The sequence below is a fragment of the Culex pipiens genome, chromosome 1 (assembly GCF_016801865.2).
Source record: "Culex pipiens pallens isolate TS chromosome 1, TS_CPP_V2, whole genome shotgun sequence".
NCBI lineage: Eukaryota > Metazoa > Arthropoda > Insecta > Diptera > Culicidae > Culex > Culex pipiens.
The window spans coordinates 114,920,296-114,939,945 of NC_068937.1; the positions used below are offsets into that span (position 1 = coordinate 114,920,296).

Consider the following 19,650-nt stretch of genomic DNA (forward strand, 5'->3'; position numbering starts at 1 on the left):
TCAAATTATGGCAATCTTTTCAATTCTGTTTTCTCTTCCTAGACCCAAAAAGCGCCATAAACAAATGACGTATCATTTTCCCATTTAAAAAATCCAATCAGTTTATATGTCATTCCTGAACAAGGACTGTGATATTCTCAACCACAAACGGATAGTTTCGGCCTTGAATAAAAAGCACGTTTAATTTTGCCAATTGATGACTAGTATTCAAATGCTTCGCGATTTCATCCGATATGTTGCACAATCAACAGTAATTTTAAATCAAATGGTTACTCTATTCTACATCAGGAAGAAATCGTTTCATGTATCACTTTTGCGCTTGGATCGCTCTCTAAAATTGACTTAAATCTAAAACAAAATAAATTACCCGTTACCTGTTACTTACTCGCACTCTGCTCACGCCTCAATCCGATTGTCCAGCTGCTTCACCAGCTCATCCAGCGTCTCTCCCCGGTGGAACAGCGGAACAAACAGCTCCTGATCGAGCCGGCAGGCCGTGTTCTGAACCGAGCGTTGCCAGTTCCAGAAAACCACCGAACGATCCTGCAGTCGCAGATCTTCCACGATACTGGCGAGGATTTTCGCGACCGTCGAGTCGATGTAGCTCACCGTCGATCCGTCGAGTACGACCAGCTGGACGTGGTGGCCGGACTTGGCGGATAGTTTGATCACGTGGTACTTGAGGTACTCGGCGGAGGAGTAAACCAGGGATTGGTCCGGGGTGACGATGAGGAGGTCGGAGTTGTGGACGCGCTGGATGCGGTGGTGTATTTTGGGTCGCGAGGTCAGATACAGCACGAAGCACATGTTGACGCCGATTCCGACGAGCATTCCGTATTCGAGACCGAGTAGGAGGCAGGAGATCAGGGTGGCTAGGAATGGGATGATGTCGATCTTTTTGGTGCGCCAGATTTCGGCCGCCGCGTGGAATTCCACCATGAAGAACATGGCGGCAATGATGACCGCAGCGAGGACCGCCTTCGGAATGTAGTAAAAGGTACTGGCGAGTAGTCCTAGCGCTAGCAGAACCACCAGTCCGGTTGTGATTCCTCCGGCGGGTGTCCGCACTCCGCTGTTGTTGTTGACGGCTGACCGGGTGAAGGAACCCGTCACGGGCATGGAGGACACGAACGATCCGAGGATGTTACAGATGCCAAGGGCAATCATCTCCTGGGTGGCGTCGATAGTTTTTCCTTTCGAGAAGGCTTTCGCAATGGCGATACTCTCGAGGATGGCAATCAGAGGCAGAGCGATGACGGACGAGCCCAGCTCGGAGACCATCTCCGAAAATGAGTAGGTTTGGTTGTTGACAACCGTGGAAAAGGGCGGAGGTTGGAACGATGGCAAGCCGGAGGTGACGTTGCCTAAAAAAGTAAATGTTTGAGTTTATGAGCTTGTTTGGACTTGTAGCTATTAACTCACCCGTCAACAGGAACGGCGTTTCACCTCCCATGCTCAGCAGGTACGCCAGCACGGTTCCCCCGATGACAACGAGGGCGTTCCGGGACAGCGACAAGTACTTGCCAGCGGCCTTCCAGCGACCGGTCAAATTCTTGAGCTGCATCATCGCCAACAGAATCACAATCGTAGCGACGCCCAAGACCGTGTCCCAGAGCCTGGTCAGGTGAATGTTGTGAAACACGTTTTCCCACGAGTCAAGGAACTCGTTCGACTGTCCCGGCAATCCTAGCAGCGATTTCACCTGCCCACTGGCGATGGTGATGGCCGCGGCCGACGTGAATCCCGCCGTAACCGGCATCGAGATGAATTGTACGAGAAAGCCTAGATTGAGCAGTCCCAAACCAAGCACGACACACCCCACCAAGAACGCCGACAGGATGGCAAATGCCGGCCCGAGGTTGGCCACGTGGACCTGCACCATCAGCGACATGATGGCCGTTGGCCCAATTGTAACGTCCTTACAGCTTCCGAACAAGGCGTACACGAAGCACCCCATGAAGGCCGAGTACAGCCCGTACTGGGGCTCCAGCCCAGCCACAACAGCGTACGCAATGCCCTGCGGGATCACCGTAAGCCCAACGGTTAACCCGGCCACCAGATCTTCCACAAAGAACTGCCGCTCGTAGCTGGGCAACCACTGCAGAATCGGCAGCCGTTTCTTCACCATTTTTTCGCTGCAGCAACCGTTCCGGAAATTGGCGGCCATCAGCTGGCCTAGCTGGGGCATCTTCTCGGAGATGTCCTCTTCCGCATCTGAAAAGATAAGAAATGGACACAAAAAAAAACGACGACATCAATTACAGGTTTCCAAGCGTCAAGGTCAGACACAACAGACTCCGCATTCCGGGCACGTGCTTTTGCACCGGTTTCGGCGTCGATAAGAAGGGTAATAATTATTCAGATCAAGTCCCGCAAGCCGTTGCAGCGGGACAAAGCGCGTGTTGGAGGCATTGTTCGGCATGACGCGAGCACGCCCCCGCGCACGCACGATAAACGTCGGAACAACGTGGTGACTAATTGCAAAACTTCCTGAAGAGTGGCGAAATTAGGCTCTACGAAATCGGCCGATTTCGACCATTTTTATTTTTTTGTATTTTTTGATTTGGCTCAAACTTTGTGGGGGCCTTCCTTAGGACCAAATAAGCTATTTTGCGTCATTGGTTCACCCATACAAGTCTCCATACAATTTTGGTAGCTGTCCATACAAAAAATGGTATGTAAATATTCAAACAGCTGTAACCTTTGAGTGAATTTTCTGATCAATTTGGTGTTTTCGGCAAAGTTGTAGGTATTGTTGAGGACTTTTGAGAAAAATATAGGTACACGAAAAAAAAATTTATCAAATTTTTTTTACTAAAACTCAATTTCCCAAAATACGTATTTTTTGATTTTCGAGATTTTTTGATATGTTTTAGGGGACAAAAATCCGCAACTTTTGAGCCATAGAGAAACATGGTCAAAAAATCTGCCGCCGAGTTATGATTTTTTGAAAAAACAGTGATTTTTGGAAAAAATCGAAGTTTCATGCAAAAACAAGTTTGACATTATTTTTTTATGCAAAATTGAATTTGCAATCGAAAAGTACTTTACAGATTTTTTGATAAAGGGCTCCGTTTTCAAGATATAGCCACCGAAAGTTTGATTTTAGCGAAATATTTGCAATTTTTCAATTTTTGAAAATAGTGACCATAAGTGATCATTTCATAAAGTTCAGAAAATTTGCTATAAAATTGTCTAAGAGACATTGAAGATTGGACCTCGGGTTGCTGAGATAGAGCCGCTTTAAGAAAAAGAAACACGAAAATTGAAGTAATCTCATCAAAATAACCCACCATATTCTAATGACGATATCTCAGGAACTAATGGTCCTATTATCAATGTTAAAACATGAAACATACGTAAAATTTTCCGATCTTTTCGAAAAAAATATTTGGAAAAAATTAAATCAAGACCAGCATTTTAAATGGGCGTAATATTCAATGTTTGGCCCTTTTAAAGTGTTAGTCTTGATTTAAAAATTTTCAAAGTATTTTTTTTGAAAAGATCGAAAATTTTTACGAATGTTTCATCACTGAAAATCGAACCATTAGTTGCTGAGATATCGACATTGGAAAATGGTTGGTTGTTTAGGTGAGACTTTAAAAACTTCAATTTTCGTGTTTCTTTTTCTTAAAGCGGCTGTCAAATTTGTTTTTGCATAAAATTTAGATTTTTTCCAAAAATCACTATTTTTACAAAAATTATAACTCGGCGGCAGATTTTTTGACCATACTTCTCTATGCTCAAAAGTTGCGGGGTTTCATCCCCTAAAACATATAAAAAATCTCGAAAATCAAAAAATACGTATTTTGGGAAATTGAATTCTTGTAAAAAAATCGATTAAAAAATCTGCAATTTTTTTTCGTGTGCCTATTTTTTTCTCAAAAGTCCTCAACAATACCTACAACTTTGCCGAAGACACCCAATTGATCATAAAATTCACTCAAAAGCTACAGCTGTTTAAATATTTACGAGCCATTTTTGTATGGACAGCTGCCAAAATTGTATGGAGACTTATATGGGTGAACGGAACCAATGACACAAAATAGCTTATTTGGTCATAGGGAAGGCCCCCACAAAGTTTGAGCCAAATAAAAAAATACAAATAATATCCATTTCCGGTTTTGGTAGAGAATTGCTCATTTGCCATGAGAAATATTTTTTTTATTCTCTTATTTTGAACACCAAATTCGGGTTCTGAGAGCCAACAAAATACTAAGAGTTAAGTCAGCTCATATTGTAAAAAAAAAGAACATATTTGTTTGAAGATGAAAATAATGGGAAAGCTTGCTTCACTTTTTTAATGGATAATTATTTAAAAGTATCGTAAATCGAGGTGACTTTAACAGGATGAATTAGTTTTCAATATGTTTTGAAAAGTTTTAAAAGTTAAGCAAAAAAAAAATATAGGTTTTTTAAATACTCTTAGTGTCATGTTTTTCTCAGTGAAAATGAGTTCGAATCTGAAGTCCGCTTTCAGATTCAGCATTACACAACTCGACATTTTTGAAATTGATTTCAGTAAACGCTTCAGATTCGTCAAGGTATGATAGATTTGGGCTCCCACGATAAATAAAATTGTAAATTTCGGGTACAAATGGTATGAAACCATCTTAAGCAACCATTTGTTGAAAATGTTCGGATGAATTTTGATCAAACTTACATACACCTTTTTGTTTAAATAACTTCGAATATATATAAATTTTATTAGAAGTTAATAAACTTAGTGAAAACAAAAATTTAAAAGTATTTTTTCTGTACAAACATTGAAGGAACCATTACTAATGATCAATTTTACTTTATACATTTAATAATTTTTTACAGTATACAGTATACAGTATACAGTATACAGTACAGTACAGTACAACTTTTATAAAAAGTGTCCCCTTGGTTCATGCATTAAAATATGTTTGTATGCAGATTTTTGCTCCAAGAACTACTTTCGACCTCATGTCTTTCGACCTTTTGTCACACATCCGGTTAAAACAGCTGACCCAAATCACCTCACGTGTCTCGATTCACCCCAGTTTGCGAATAGCTTAATAAATTTCATCTAACACATCTCTTACCATATTTCGAAAACGCTTCCGCACTCTTCTTCATCCCAGCTGGAGAAACCAACTCCGGTATCGTAACAACCGGGACCGTTGTCCGGCTGTCCGGCAAGCTCGGAGTCATCACTGCTTGGCTGTCCACGCACAACTATTGCACCTCCCCTGTCTAGTAACAACTGATGAAGAATGCGCTGACCGTGCTGCGTCCAGGGCAAACCCCTTTTCAAATAGATAAGCCACTTAGATTGGTGTTCAGACGGATTATCCCCCCGCGGTGAAGTGGCACAAGCAAATACGCGGAATAGCTCGCTGTTGCACTCGCGTGTTTGCCGGATAGTTCTGGATTAAGACTGTATATTTACTTTGATAAGAATGGGGTCAAATTCGATTTCAAATCAATTAAAAGAGTGGTGTGAATGACTTGCGCTAGACAGATGAGATGCCATTAAAAGCCATTTTATGAACATTTGAAACAATTTAACCTGCCCAGATTAGCTAAGTAGATTATAAACTATACTAACTCCAATTCAACACGTGGTGCGAAAACAGATCCCACGCGCGTCAGACACAAACAATGGCGAAATAATTTGCACTAAAACCCGATCGTTAAGCTGATCGTCGTTTTCCTGTACTTGTACACTGGTCAGACGCTCTGGGTGACGATTATCAGTTACAGATCCATCTTCACCAGGAAACTTCCATTACCGGTCACTCGGTCGAACCACTACACCAAATGGTGACAGTAAACATGATGGACTAATAAGTAGTCCAAACAGCGCTAAGTTAAGTTCGCACTTGATGAGTCAATAATCAGGCTCGGATGATGGCTCTGGGATCAGCAAAAGTTAATAATAATATTCCACCGAATTGTGGAGTGTGTGTTTGTGCTGGAGCAATATTTGCCCGCATTTAAAGCAAAAACTGGTCTGAACATGTACAGGAATTTCCGAAATTGCATCATTTGCAATCACTCAATCAATATTATTTGAGTGGATGTTGGAAGATGTTGAAGTTTAATTAGTGTTATTATAAAATTCAAAAGAATTTCTTTAGCAAATCTAATTACATTTGTTTAATTGTCTCTCCAATCTATCCTTTCCTCAAAAATCTGAAAATGTAAAATTGTGTTTAATGTTATTTATATTTGAACGAAACTTTTTAAAATAACATGACAGGTAGCCAAATATTATAATATTAGTGATTTATAAAATATATTTTAACTTTTTTCATGAAACATTAAAAAAAACCATGTATTTTTTTGGTGGAATCATAGTGTCATAAGTTTGATTCAAAATACCTTGAAATTATGCCGGCAGATTTTGTGCGGCATAATCCAAGTCTGATACATATCATACTTTCCCACAATTTCTCTGCCGACCAGCGAATATTGGATTGCATATGAGCAACTCTCTACGAAATCGGCCGATTTCGACCATTTTTATTTTTTATATTTTTTTAATTGGCTCAAACTTTGTGGGGGCCTTCCCTATGACCAAATAAGCTATTTTGTGTGATTGGTTCACCCATACAAGTCTCCATACAATTTTGGCTGCTGTCCACACAAAAATGGTATGTAAATATTCAAACAGCTGTAACTTTTGAGTGAATTTTCTGATCAATATGGTGTCTTCGGCAAAGTTGTAGGTATTGTTGAGGACTTTTGAGAAAAAAATAGGTACGCGGAAAAAAAAATTGCAGAATTTTTTATCAACATTTTTTTAACTAAAACTCAATTTCCCAAAATATGTATTTTTTGATTTTCGAGATTTTTTTATATGTTTTAGGGGACAAAAATCCGCAACATTTGAGCCATAGAGAAACATGGTCAAAAAATCTGCCGCCGAGTTATGATTTTTTGAAAAAATAGTGATTTTTGGAAAAAATTGAAGTTTCATGCAAAAACAAGTTTGACATTACTTTTTAATGCAAAATTGAATTTGCAATCGAATAGAACTTTACAGATTTTTTGATAAAGGGCTCCGTTTTCAAGATATAGCCACCGAAAGTTTGATTTTAGCGAAATTTTTGCAGTTTTTCGATTTAAAAAAAATTGTGACCATGAGTGACCATTTCTCAAACAATTTTATTTGAAAAGTTCAGAAAATTTGCTATAAAATTGTCTAAGAGACATTGAAGATTGGACCTCGGGTTGCTGAGATAGAGCCGCTTTAAGAAAAAGAAACACGGAAATTCAAGTTTTCTAAGTCTCACCAAAACAACCCACCATTTTCTAATGTCGATATCTCAGCAATTAATGGTCCGATTTTCAATGTTAATATATGAAACATTCGTGAAATTTTCCGATCTCTTCGAAAAAAATACTTTGAAATTTTTTAAATCAAGGCTAGCATTTTAAATGGGCGTAATATTCAATATTTGGCCCTTTTAAAATGTCAGTCTTGATTTAAAAAATTTCAGAATATTTTTTTCGAAAAGATCGGAAAAATTCATGAATGTTTCATGTATTAACATTGAAAATCGGACCATTAGTTGCTGAGATATCGACATTAGAAAATGGTGGGTTGTTTAGGTGAGACTTAGAAAACTTGAATTTCCGTGTATCTTTTTCTTAAAGCGGCTCTATCTCAGCAACCCAAGGTCCAATCTTCAATGTCTCTTAGAAAATTTTATAGCAAATTTTCTGAACTTTTCAAATAAAATTGTTTTAGAAATGGTCATTCATGGTCACTATTTTTAAAAATCGAAAAACTGCAAATATTTCGCTAAAATCAAACTTTCGGTGGCTATATCTTGAAAACGGAGCTCTTTATCAAAAATCTGTAAAGTACTTTTCGATTGCAAATTCAATTTTGCATCAAAAAATAACATCAAATTTGTTTTGCCTTCCTCACTGAGGTAAGGCTATAATCCTGCTCTAAAAATGAACTTTTTATTAAAAGCTCGAAGACCCACCTTCATATATACATATCGACTCAGAATCGAAAACTGAACAAATGTCTGTGTGTGTGTATGTGGGTGTGTGTGTATGTGTGTGTGTGTGTATGTATGTATGTGTTCAAAAATCTTGCCAATTTTTCTCAGCACTGGCTGAACCGATTTTGATCGAACCAGTTGCATTCGACTTGGTTTAGGGTCCCATACATCGCTATTGAATTGTTTGAAGTTTCGATAAGTAGTTCAAAAGTTATGTATAAAAATGTGTTTTCACATATATCCGGATCTCAATTATATGCATGTAAACGATGTCCGGAACCATCATCCGACCCATCGTTGGTTAGGTAATCAAGAGACCTTTCCAACGAGTCCACAACATTGAAGATCTGGCAACCCTGCCTCGAGTTATGACCACTTAAGTGATATTTATGCACTTTTTTGAAGCCGGATCTCACTTAAATGTATGTAAACGATGTCCGGATCCATCATCCGACCCATCATTGGTTAGGTAATCGAGAGACCTTTCCAACGAGTCCACAACATTGAAGATCTGGCAACCCTGTCTCGAGTTATGACCACTTAAGTGATATTGATGTACTTTTTTGAAGCCGGATCTCACTTAAATGTATGTAAACGATGTCCGACCCATCGTTGGTAAGGTAATCGAAAGACCTTTCCAACGAGTCCACATACTTGAAAATCTGGCAACCCTGTCTCGAGTTATGACAACTTAAGTTATATCTGTGTACTTATTTTTCTGGACCTTAAAAAAAATAGCTGAAATATGTGTCCAAACCACTCATATTACCCATTGTTGGTAAAAGGTGAGGAAGGCATCAACCACATAGGTGGATTAAGTTAGTTTTTGTATGAAACTTCGATTTTTTCCAAAAATCACTATTTTTTTCAAAAATTCATAACTCGGCGGCAGATTTTTTGACCATGTTTCTCTATAGCTCAAAAGTTGCGGATTTTTGTCCCCTAAAACATATCAAAATATCTCGAAAATCAAAAAAATACGTATTTTGGGAAATTGAGTTTTAGTGAAAAAAAAAATTGATTGAAAAATATGCAAAAAATTTTTCCGTGTGCCTATTTTTTTCTCAAAAGTCCTCAACAATACCTACAACTTTGCCGAAGACACCAAATTGATTAGAAAATTCACTCAAAAGTTATAGCTGTTTGAATATTTACATACCATTTTTGTATGGACAGCAGCCACAATTGTATGGAGACTTGTATGGGTGAACCAATAACATAAAATAGCTTATTTGGACATAGGGAAGGCCCCCACAAAGTTTGAGCCAAATCAAAAAATACAAATAAAAACCATTTCCGGTTGGTAGAGAATTGCTCATATCAATTAGACTAAAAGCATCAAAGATTAAATTAAAATTATTAAATTCAGTTTGAATGGTTCAAAAGTCTAAGTGAAAATTGTATTTTTGAGTTTTGTAAATTCATAACAATAACACAATACAAAACTTTAAAACATAACTATCAAAATACAACTCAAATTGACACTTAATATGTAACTGAATTAGTTTTTTTAGGTATTATTCGTCTTACGGAAAATATAGCAATTTTTTTAAACTTTTCACTAAATACAAATTTTTTAGTCCCGCCCGTGTGGACCAATCGGACCGCGCACTGGACTCACAATCCAGAGGTCGCCGGTTCGAATCCCGCGGCGGGCGCTCTAAAATTCTTTGTGTAAATATGGGTATTCGGCGCCGTCGCTCCGTGCCATACTTTCATACACTTGGGAGCCCAGGGCGGCGAAGTCCTTGAAGATAAAAGGAAGACACTAGTGGTTTGTACTAGCAATGGTGGCCGACAGCTATAAAGTCAACTTCGTTTTTCTTCATTAAATACATTCCAGATCCAGAACTATTCGCAAAGAACCAAATGCTTGGGCCATCTCATACACAAATCACAACTTTATAAGCACGAAAACACCCGAGTTATCACTACCTTCTCAAAAAAAAAACCTAAGGTCAACAAATTTGCCACGCGACCAAAAAGTGTGAACAAAAATCAAATGTAACACTCGACTTTACTTCCGCTCGCGCCGACTAAGATTTTGATAAAACCCGATCGATTGCCGTCCAACGCGACTTGTACCGGCCAACTGAGCTTTGGCGCCGGCGAAAGCGCACTCTATATAAAAGACCGCACCGGCGACGAACCCGAAGAATCAAACAACAATGGGCCATTCGCGCGACGCAACGGCAACAACCACAATACACTTGCGATCGGCGACGGAAGAGGTAATACTGATAAATCTTTGTACTGATGGCACTGTGAAAAAAAGGTACATTTTCATCAAAATACTGTAATTGAAAAAAAGCGTTAAGAAATTTTGAACATTTAATTTCTTCAAAAGTATATTTTTTTAAATTTTAATTTTAATCAAAACGGAACAAAACCTAGAACAAATAGAACTACTACTACAATATATTTTTTTAACTGTTCACAAGACACAGCAGCACAGCTCGTGATGGCTCGTGAGCACTGATAAAATAATTCAACTCATCGATCCGCGACAGACACTCTGACGAGCAGCAGCACATCATCGTGGTTTAGACGTCGTTGTCGTCGTAGTAGGCTGGCGACGTTCGTGTGGTGGTCGCTCGTGGAAGTCGTCGTTTTCGATCATTTTTCAGCAGCCGAAATTAGGGACCAGCTGGACAAGCAAGCGGTGATTATTTTTTGAGTCGTTACAGTGGTTGCTATTTATTATGAAAATGTATCGCTGGTTGTTTTGTTTTATTATTATTTGAAGGAATTCAGCGAAGCGCGATGTTCTATCTTATCCAAAGAAAGGCACACGTTTAGGTCGGTACACATGTATGAAATACATACGCTGGATGTAATCTTATACCCAAACATGCACAGCCAAATCCTCTTACAAGCTCTGAAAAAAAAGTTTTGCAACTCGTTAAATACAATTTGTTAGCGATTCCAGAAAATACACAGAAAAAAAAATCATGGTAATATTACATCTGGGAAGGGGTACATCTTTTATGTCAGAAAAAAGGTGTAATTTCACCTCTGGAAATGTGTAACTTTACTACTTTTCTGGTGTAATGTCACTTTTTCAGTCTAAATTGCGGTAAAATTACATCATAAAAGAGGTAATATTCAACCTTCCAAAATTACAGCATCCAAATTTACATTATTTTTTTCTGTGTACTCTTTGAGTTGATTTTTTTCAGTGAAACGTTTATTCTCCCCCTGGAATGTGATTTGCCGTCAAGTTTAGTGTCAAACCCCAAAACAGTATTATGCAAAGTTGATTTTTTCGATACATTTGTGGAAAAGTTGAATTTTTCAACACTGCAATGGATAGTCAAATAGTAGTTTATGCAACAAATTGCAAAAAGAGGATTTTTTCAGCACGAGTCGTACATTTATCCAACGAGGTTCACCGAGTTGGATAAATACGAAGAGTGCTGAAAAAATCAAGTTTTGCAACGAGTTCCATACAACATTTTTTGCAATTCCAAAAAACACACACCGAGTGAAATTTTATGTCAAATTTTCATGTATTTTGTCAATAAATCGTTTAAATCAAAAAAATGTTGAAAAGTGTTACTTTTCGAAACAAGTGCTGAAAACTTCAACTTTTCAGCACCCATTTGAGTTCTGAAAAGTAGAACTTTTCAGCATTTATATTGAAAAGTGTTGCTATTCGATTCTGTTATTTTTGGAACAGAAAAGTAGGCTATTTCGTCGTTCAAGAATGACAGGAAAAGTAAGTAGTTTCACGACGGAATTGCAAAAAGTAATTTTCAGTTCTGTTATGTTTGATAGATCGTTTCATCATTCGAGAATGACAGAAAAGTAAGTACAGTCCAGACATGATTGTCGGAAGGCTTTGGAACAAAAATTACTTCGTATAATCGAATCATCAAAAATACGTTGTTTTTGGTTTGATTTTTGAGCTTGTTGATTGGGATTTAGTATTCTAAAATCCAAGATGGCAGCTTTTCCGTGTTTGACAGATTGCCAAACTTGGAAAATTGTTGCGGCTAACTCGCAAACAAAGCAAAATGTATGCAGGCTGACGTTTCTGCAAACAATTGCAGGCAATCTGTCAAATTGTCAAAAAGTGCGAGTTTGTTTGCATGTCATAGTATAATAGCTCCTTGAAAATCTTAATTGTTATGCTTTATTTGTCTTTATTACGGTAGCTCAGTTTTTTTTATTCCATTTTACTAATCTTTTTCAACATCGAACTTTCTGTTCTTGGTTTTAAATTAATTGGAATAACAGTGCTTTATACACCTTCTTTTGTATTGTGGATTTAGCTCGTAGCTGGATTTTCTGGCATCTTTCACGGTCATTGGAAACGGTCGTGGATAGACCTAGGGGATCCCAGTTGGAGTGAAAAAATTCAATTTGTAGAAAAATTATGGATTAAAATTTTGCTTTTTTATCATTTCTCCGACATCAGGAATAATTGTTGGTACAAGCTCGCAATTTTTTTATTCGGTCGGAAAAATATTATTTTTCTTGAAAATACTTTCATTTTTAATCACATGATCACCCCTAATTCTGGCTCGGTGCCGCCATCATGCGACCGCGTGCTCCGTTTGTTTGTCAACAAAGCTGCAGCTGGATGGTGAGACGAAGTGAGGGGGGAAGAGATTTTGACATTTTTATGCCCGCATCTGGCCCGCCGCCTATTTCGTCGGTCGTTGAGTCGCCGGTCGTTTCGAGCGACCGAGTCCAGCTAGGAACTGATCGTACAATAAATTTTGTCAAAAGCAAACCCTGAAAAATCTTTTTTTTTCAACGTAGAAATTCGAGGTTAAGTTTTAGAAGAATTCCAGATAGGCGTTTAGCACCGTACCAGGGATGGAATAATCACAAAAAATTAAATTTCGCTTGCGAGCTTTCTTCACCCGCGAAAGCGAGGAGAGGCAAATCAAGCAAAAGAAAATCGCTCCGATATTTCCCTAAAAAAATCAATCTGTTGACGATGTTTTGTGAATTTCCTTGTCATCACCATTTAAAATTATTTATTTCACTTTGTTTACACACATTGTCCTGCTACAAATAGTGACATAGTGACATTTGTAAACATTCAACAAACTTATTGCCTCCACAGTAGCGTGGCTCACGGATATATGAAAAAGACAAAAGTGTTCAATTTCGAACGCCTCGACCGGAATTTTGTAGCAATATGGCCCCAGAACATAACCTGAAATTTTGAGCGTATTTGGTTAAGGTTTAGTACTTCCACCATTGACCTGAAGTTAGTATGGAACTTCTAAAAATTTACTATGGGAAATTTTCACTTTTAACCTCTTCATAGAGAAAGTTTCCCAAAACCCAATCAAAATTTCCTATTCTCAGGTTTCTTATAGTTTTTGTTCCCCGGATACAACTTTGTAGAACATCGCAAAGCGCTAGTAATTGATCCCGAAAAGATACAGGATATTTTTTGGAGTACGGAAATAAAATTCAACGTTCTCTAAAAATTTGTCTGTATCTTTCCGGGATTAATTCCTAGCGCTTTGCGATGTTCTACAAAGTTGTTCCCCAGATCAAAACCTATGAGAAACCTCTATTCTGAAAAAAATCATACGGCATAGGAAAACTTTCTCGAAGAAGAGTTAAAAAGTTGAAAATAAATAAATTAAATTTATTGAAATTTCTTTATAACTTCAGATTAAGAGTGGAACAACTAAACATTAACAAAATGCGCTCAAAATTTCAGGCTAGCTTCTGCGGTTATAATGCTACAAAATTTCGGTCGAGGCGTTCGAAATTGAACACTTTTGTCTTTTTCATATATCCTGAGTCCACAGCTTCACAATGATTTTGCATAAAATTGATGTCAAAGAAGCTTCACCCGGTTGTCCTCCGAGCAGTTAATAAGTGTTTCGGTTTAAATTTTTAGCACTTTTTACGCGAAAACAAAACGCTCTTATACACACGGTGGCTGCCAAATTTATTTGTCCAAGTGATTGTCACAGAAAATGCGCGAAGATGACAGAAAATTTGATTCTCCTCCGGATAGGACAGTTAATGCATAGTTGTCGTAACGAATTTGGGTACGTTTGTGTTAAAAGTTAGTAAATTTGACGCAAGATTACCGTGACGGCGGATTCTTACAGGAAGTTACTTTGAAGTTAAAAAAAAGTGCCAAAATATTCAAGGGCCACAATATCGATACCGAAGTGTTGGTTCAACATGCCCTATGTGTGATCTATACCTGCCTTGATTTTTTTTTATAAACCGAACGAAACCTAGGTTAACGGGTATCTGTAGGCTATTAAATCTTCAATGATTCCAGGATTACATCAGTAAGTGGACACTTCAGTTTTATTAAGCTGATAATCATGGCTAGATTAAAAATGAATCAAGGTTTTATGTTTTACCCTGGTTAATATTATTGTACCATTGAAAGATAAAAGCTTACATTGATACACACAATCTAAAATGTATGTTTTCTTTTTTCTCATCAAATTTCTAAAACTGAAGATTTATAGGAAAGACCCGAGCATTTTTTCATAAATGATTCAGTTTACACACAAGGTTTTTTTTACAGAATTCGGTAGTTGAAAAATCTCTGTCTGTCAAAATGAATAAAGTTTTACCGAATTTCGGTTATACGATGAACAATTAGGTTTCACGCCGACTCGATTTGGAGGTTGGAAAGGAGTGCACTGTTTACATGGACTTAGCACAGTTCGATGCGCTCGTCGATTTTGTTCGGGAAAAATCGTCGACAATCGATGAAGACCATGTAAACAGTGCACACGAGCTGTCAAATGACGTCACGGTGTAAAACCTAATAATGAACTGCATTACAGAATTTCGGTAAGTTTTTACCGAATTCGGTAAATTTCAGTTTACCGAACTGTTCAGCAGTTAAAAAATCTAAGTGTGCCGCTTTCATTTTATATTTAAGCACTAAAGTTCTAAAAATAACATTAAACCGCAGAGATTACCAAGATTTTGCTGAGCAAAAATATCAGTCATTGACATTAGCTCAAAGGGTCGACCACGTATGCACTCTTGCTTGATGATTGTGTGACTAATCAAAACCACTCTGGGATAACTCATGCTGATTAGCAATTCTTCTTTCTGAAACATCTAAGGTCTTTATTCTTTTTCAATGTGCAGGTCATCAAATTCGTGATGTTAGAGCTTTCCTAGCTATTACAGACAATTTCCTCAAAAAAAAAACTGTATTTATTAATTTTGTCGTAAACTTTTTCTAAGATCAAAGAAGTTATTTTGCATCATTAGTTCGTCCGTACAAGTCTCCGCACAATGATATATCTTTAAATATTCGAAAATCTTACATTTTAACAGGGTCAAAATCTGTTTCTTGTTTGTTTTTCACACATTCGAGCGTTTTTTTCTTTCCAAAATTTAGAACCAACACAAAATGTGTTTGCCAATCAGTCGTTATCTAAACCATACTTTGCCATGAATCAGTGGAAAAGTACGGTCCATTATTTTTAACTTCACTTGAACCCGTCCGTGGACAGCTGTCCAGATATCGCCCCACTGGGGAACATCCTGTTTGAATACCAAGACGAAATCAATATCGTTTATGAATTGAATATTCTAATCTCTTCAACGTCAATTAGTATTGTTCCGTTTTATTACGCTTCAACACCCATCGGGAGGGAAGAATCTGGTGATAGGTCGCGTGTGCCAATGACTCTTAATTAAAAGCAAGATCTCCCTGGCTGCCTTATCAATCAATGGTCTCTTACCTTCACCGATTGTCGTCGTCGGTGGCTCCGCGTCCGGCGTCAGCAGCCCGTTGTTCTCATTCTGGGGCAAATTTCGATACATTTTGGCGTCACTCTTGTCCATCGGAACGGCACTATATCTTTTCGAGGGGGTCTGGGAACCACTTTCACACAACCGGCCACTGGCAGAATCTAAGTCCTAATCGGGTTCGCTTCGACTTGAGCGAAAGAGGTGCCGCGCGCGGAACCACGTTAAGCCCAGCCCGCCTTATCAAATCGCGCCCGTTATCGCGAGTCACGTTCTTTTATCGGGCCCCATTTTCGAGAGCCTTGCGCTTGGGCCGAGCTGCCCTTAGAGGTGGTGTCTATTAAAACTCAACCTAGAGACTATAGCTTAATCACCGACCACATCCTCCGGCTTCGAGTCCCGACTGCACTTGGAAATAGTATCATCATTGTAGAGGTTGGAGCAAAAACTATTTTTATCGCAAATTTACGGTCCAACAACGGCGTTGTTTACATTTTGAACACTAAGCCAGCTGACTTAGCGCTTTAAGCCGCGGCAGTAACGGGGACACATCCATGGAAATTATCTCCACTACACACAAAAACATGCTTCTTTTTTTTTTGTTATCAGCAAAACACGCGAGTTACGACGACAGCCACAAAAAAAACACTCTCCCGCGCAAATGAAACTGTAAACAAGCAGAACCAGCTGACAACGACGCGGAAATCAGCTGTTTTTTGACGTTTGAGCGTGGGTGGCGCATGCGCGTGGAAAAAAAAATAAAACAAATGTGGTGAGTTTTGTTTGTTTGGGTGTGGTGAATAACTGTAAAATGCGCAAAATGAACGGGGTTAGGGTTCGTTGGAAAGATTCATTCGTCTTCTCGATGCATACTTGCAGGAGAAATTAGTGAAACAGGGGCACAGTTGAAATAACTGAGCTCGAATCAAGTCCGTCCCATATGTAATTTCGTCAATTTTGAGGTAACGATGCAGTTTGGTTCGAAATCATGTGAACTATCAGAAAACTCAATAAAATTTAGAGGAAATATTCCCATTTTAATCACCCTAAGCGGTTCGACCAATTCTCATCACTTTTGCTGTTTTCCGCTATTAAATCAACATTTTCAGATGTAGTAACAATGGAGAGTTGCTTGCTCACTTTTATTTAAGCTATTTATTACTTTGGAACAGTCAAAAACACTTCATGAAAGTTGTTTTCAGTTGTATTCATGATCAAAGTGCTGATAGGCTGATAATAGAAATAGGCTGAGAGAGGGCGGAGTTCCCCTAATACTTTGTTCCAGAAAAACGAAAAAATATACTTTTTCGTGAAATTTTAACTCGTAGCATTTTGGGTGGGACAAATTTGATTTGCATTTTTCTCGGCTTGCTGTTTTTACATATGGGACGGACTAGATTAGAGCGGCAGTGAATGAAATTGTAAATAATAAACACGAACTTTTTCAAACATTATCTCTCGACAAAAATGTGAAATAAAGACACAAATGAGTGGTTCTCTACGGTTTCACAAATTGACTTTGCTAAGTATTGTTTGATTTGGATAAAGCTTTGTCTATGCATTCCCTTTGTCAAAATAAGTCATTTTGACAAAATGGATATGTAAATGTATACAATTCTGTCAACCTTGGAGCGCCCGCAGCTGATGTACAGTTCCCGGCGTCTGATCTAGAGACGGTGAAGAGGGAGATCAGGAAGCTGAAGAACAACAGAGCTGCCGGCAAGGATCGGTTACCCGGTGAGCTCTTCAAATATGGAGGAGAGAAACTGGCGAGGGCGCTTCACTGCGTCTGGGAGGAGGAGAAGCTACCGGAGGAGTGGATGGATGGTGTCGTGTGCCCCATCTATAAAAAGGGTGATAAGCTGGACTGCGGCAACTACCGCGGCGTCACACTTATCAACGCGGCCTACAAAATCCTCTCCCAGATTCTCTGCCGCCAGCTGTCACCCCATGCAAGGAGGTTCGTGGGGCCTTACCAAGCGGGCTTCACTGGCGCGCGTGCCACCACGGTCCAAATATTTTGTCTCTGACAGATCCTCGAGAAATGTCGTGAGTACAACGTGCCCACACATCACATCTTCATCGATTTCAAGGCGGCCTATGATACAGTCGACCGCGAGCAGCTATGGCAGATTATGCACGAGAACGGGTTTCCGGATAAACTGACTCGGCTGATCAAGGCTACCTTGAACGGTGTGATGTGTCACGTGCGTGTTTCGGGGGACTTAGCGGAACCCTTTGGATCACGCCGAGGGCTGCGGCAAGGTGATGGCTTATCCTGTGCGCTATTCAACGTCGCCCTTGAGGGCATTATTCGAAGGGCGGGCATCGAAACGAGTGGCACGATTTTGAACAGGTCCTGCCGAGCTCCCGTGGTGTAGTGGTACGGTTTTCGCTTTGTAAGCGGAAGGTCGATGGCTTGAAACCCATCTGGCGAGGCAAAAGGGGTAGGTGGCGGTCGAGAGGGGATATCGGCTGCTGCGGGAATTGACTTTGTCAAGTCCCAAGCCTCCCCAAAACCCATCCCATCCAATCTCTCGGACGATCTGTTGGCGACTGAGTCTGAGCGTTGAAGAACTCTGTAACAATACGCAGAGAAGAGCTTCAAATGCTACTTTCGACTCGGTCACATGCTCTCAGGCAAAATTCGAGCTGAAGATTGGGCTATACTAGGGGTTGGACAGAATTAATGTTTTTATTATTCGTTAATCTATTGACGGGGGTTTTGATATTTATATCAATAGACTGACGAATAGTTGAGCTAGCGTTCCCACCGTGTATTATAAATCTCGGTACATTTTGACAGCTGATAAACAAAAACTTGGCTTTTCGCGATTTTTTTAGGTTTCAATATTTACTGTAGCACAAAGGAAAGTTAAAAACGGATATGATCCGGAATCAACGGAATCTGTGTGCCATTTTAGCCTGAGCCGTCGGAGGAAGAACTATCTTTACAAAAGACGTGGATGGTGGTGGCCGCTAAAGGAGTAGATTTTTTTTTTACCAAAAACGAGGACGAAGAGTTAGTGGAAGCATCCGCAACGGTCAACAGTTATGCTACATATTTGAGTCGTGCAGTGCCAGAAGACGTTCATCAGGGCCAGAACCGGCGGCACCTTCTTATGCCCATTCTGCGTGGGCCGACTGGCAAAGAGAAATCTAGCATTCGGAACGGTCCACCATCATAATTTTTGAGTCCTGTGGAGCCCAAAAACTTTCGCGGCGATGTACAATGAAGCTCATCAACGAGGCCAAAATCCTTTTTCAGATGGTTTTCTGTTGGAGCCCATCAAGCTGCTCTTGAATCAAAAGCAAAACTTGCAAAACTTCTCAAAATGTCCGCTGGCCATGAACCCATCATCGCTAGCGTTCTTACCAAGGTGTTCAAGGCCCGTTACAGGATGCACATGGAAACATACCCCTCCTCACCCCTTTTTTATTAGCTAATTAACAAAAAGCGAAAACATTACTTTATTTTACTGAATACGGTGAAGGAATTTTCAGATTGATTTGGTGTGTTCGGCAAAGATGTAGGTCACGGTTCAAAATAATTCCAGAAAAATAAATACACGGCAATAAATACCGTTTTTTTAATCAAACTTAGTATGAACCGAGCGGTCGTATAAAGGGTCATTGTAGAAAAATAATCTTTATCGCTGCGAACTAAATCACCAATTTAAGCTTAGTCAGAACACCGAATATACAAATATTTAATAATCCTGCAATGGAAAAAATCAATGAAAATAGATTAAAAAAATTTAAAATTTCATAAATAAAAATTCGAAAATCAAGAATTTTGCATCTTTTTTTCGATTTTTTGGTTACTGGAATCTTTTTCTGTTAATTTTCAAAATTCTTCTAAACATACTATTTTCAAGGTTTAGTTACTTTTCGGTATAAATTTTCTATTTAGGTTAAGTTTTTTCAGTTTATTATCAATTTTAATCCTTTT

At 39.0% G+C, this 19,650-nt stretch overlaps 1 protein-coding gene across 3 annotated transcripts; it reads right to left on the reverse strand.

Moving 5' to 3' along the window:
- Window positions 1-179: 179 nt before the first annotated feature.
- LOC120416449 (sodium-independent sulfate anion transporter-like) lies at window positions 180-16,307 on the reverse strand. Of its 3 annotated transcripts, XM_039578201.2 has the most exons (4): window positions 9,924-10,159; window positions 5,070-5,273; window positions 1,423-2,214; window positions 180-1,364 (listed from the first exon to the last, which is right to left on the reverse strand). In XM_039578201.2, the coding sequence occupies exons 2-4, from the start codon at window positions 5,176-5,178 to the stop codon at window positions 397-399; spliced, it is 1,869 nt and encodes a 622-aa protein (XP_039434135.1). In that variant the 5' UTR covers window positions 5,179-5,273; window positions 9,924-10,159; the 3' UTR covers window positions 180-396. The 3 variants fall into 3 exon arrangements, with proteins under 3 accessions (XP_039434135.1, XP_039434137.1, XP_039434136.1); XM_039578203.2 differs by lacking the exons at window positions 5,070-5,273; window positions 9,924-10,159 and adding an exon at window positions 15,692-16,307; XM_039578202.2 differs by lacking the exon at window positions 9,924-10,159 and having other exon boundaries at window positions 5,070-5,966.
- Between the last annotated feature and the right edge of the window lie 3,343 nt (window positions 16,308-19,650).

What these genes read in the sequence shown, in the direction of transcription:
- LOC120416449 (XM_039578201.2), bottom strand. Translation starts at nt 5,178, where the DNA reads ATGACTCCGAGCTTGCCGGACAGCCGGACAACGGTCCCGGTTGTTACG. An exon ending in GGAAGCGTTTTCGAAATATG is followed by an intron (nt 2,215 to 5,069) that starts GTAAGAGATGTG and finishes TTATCTTTTCAG; the next exon opens with ATGCGGAAGAGGACATCTCC. An exon ending in AACGCCGTTCCTGTTGACGG is followed by an intron (nt 1,365 to 1,422) that starts GTGAGTTAATAG and finishes TTACTTTTTTAG; the next exon opens with GCAACGTCACCTCCGGCTTG.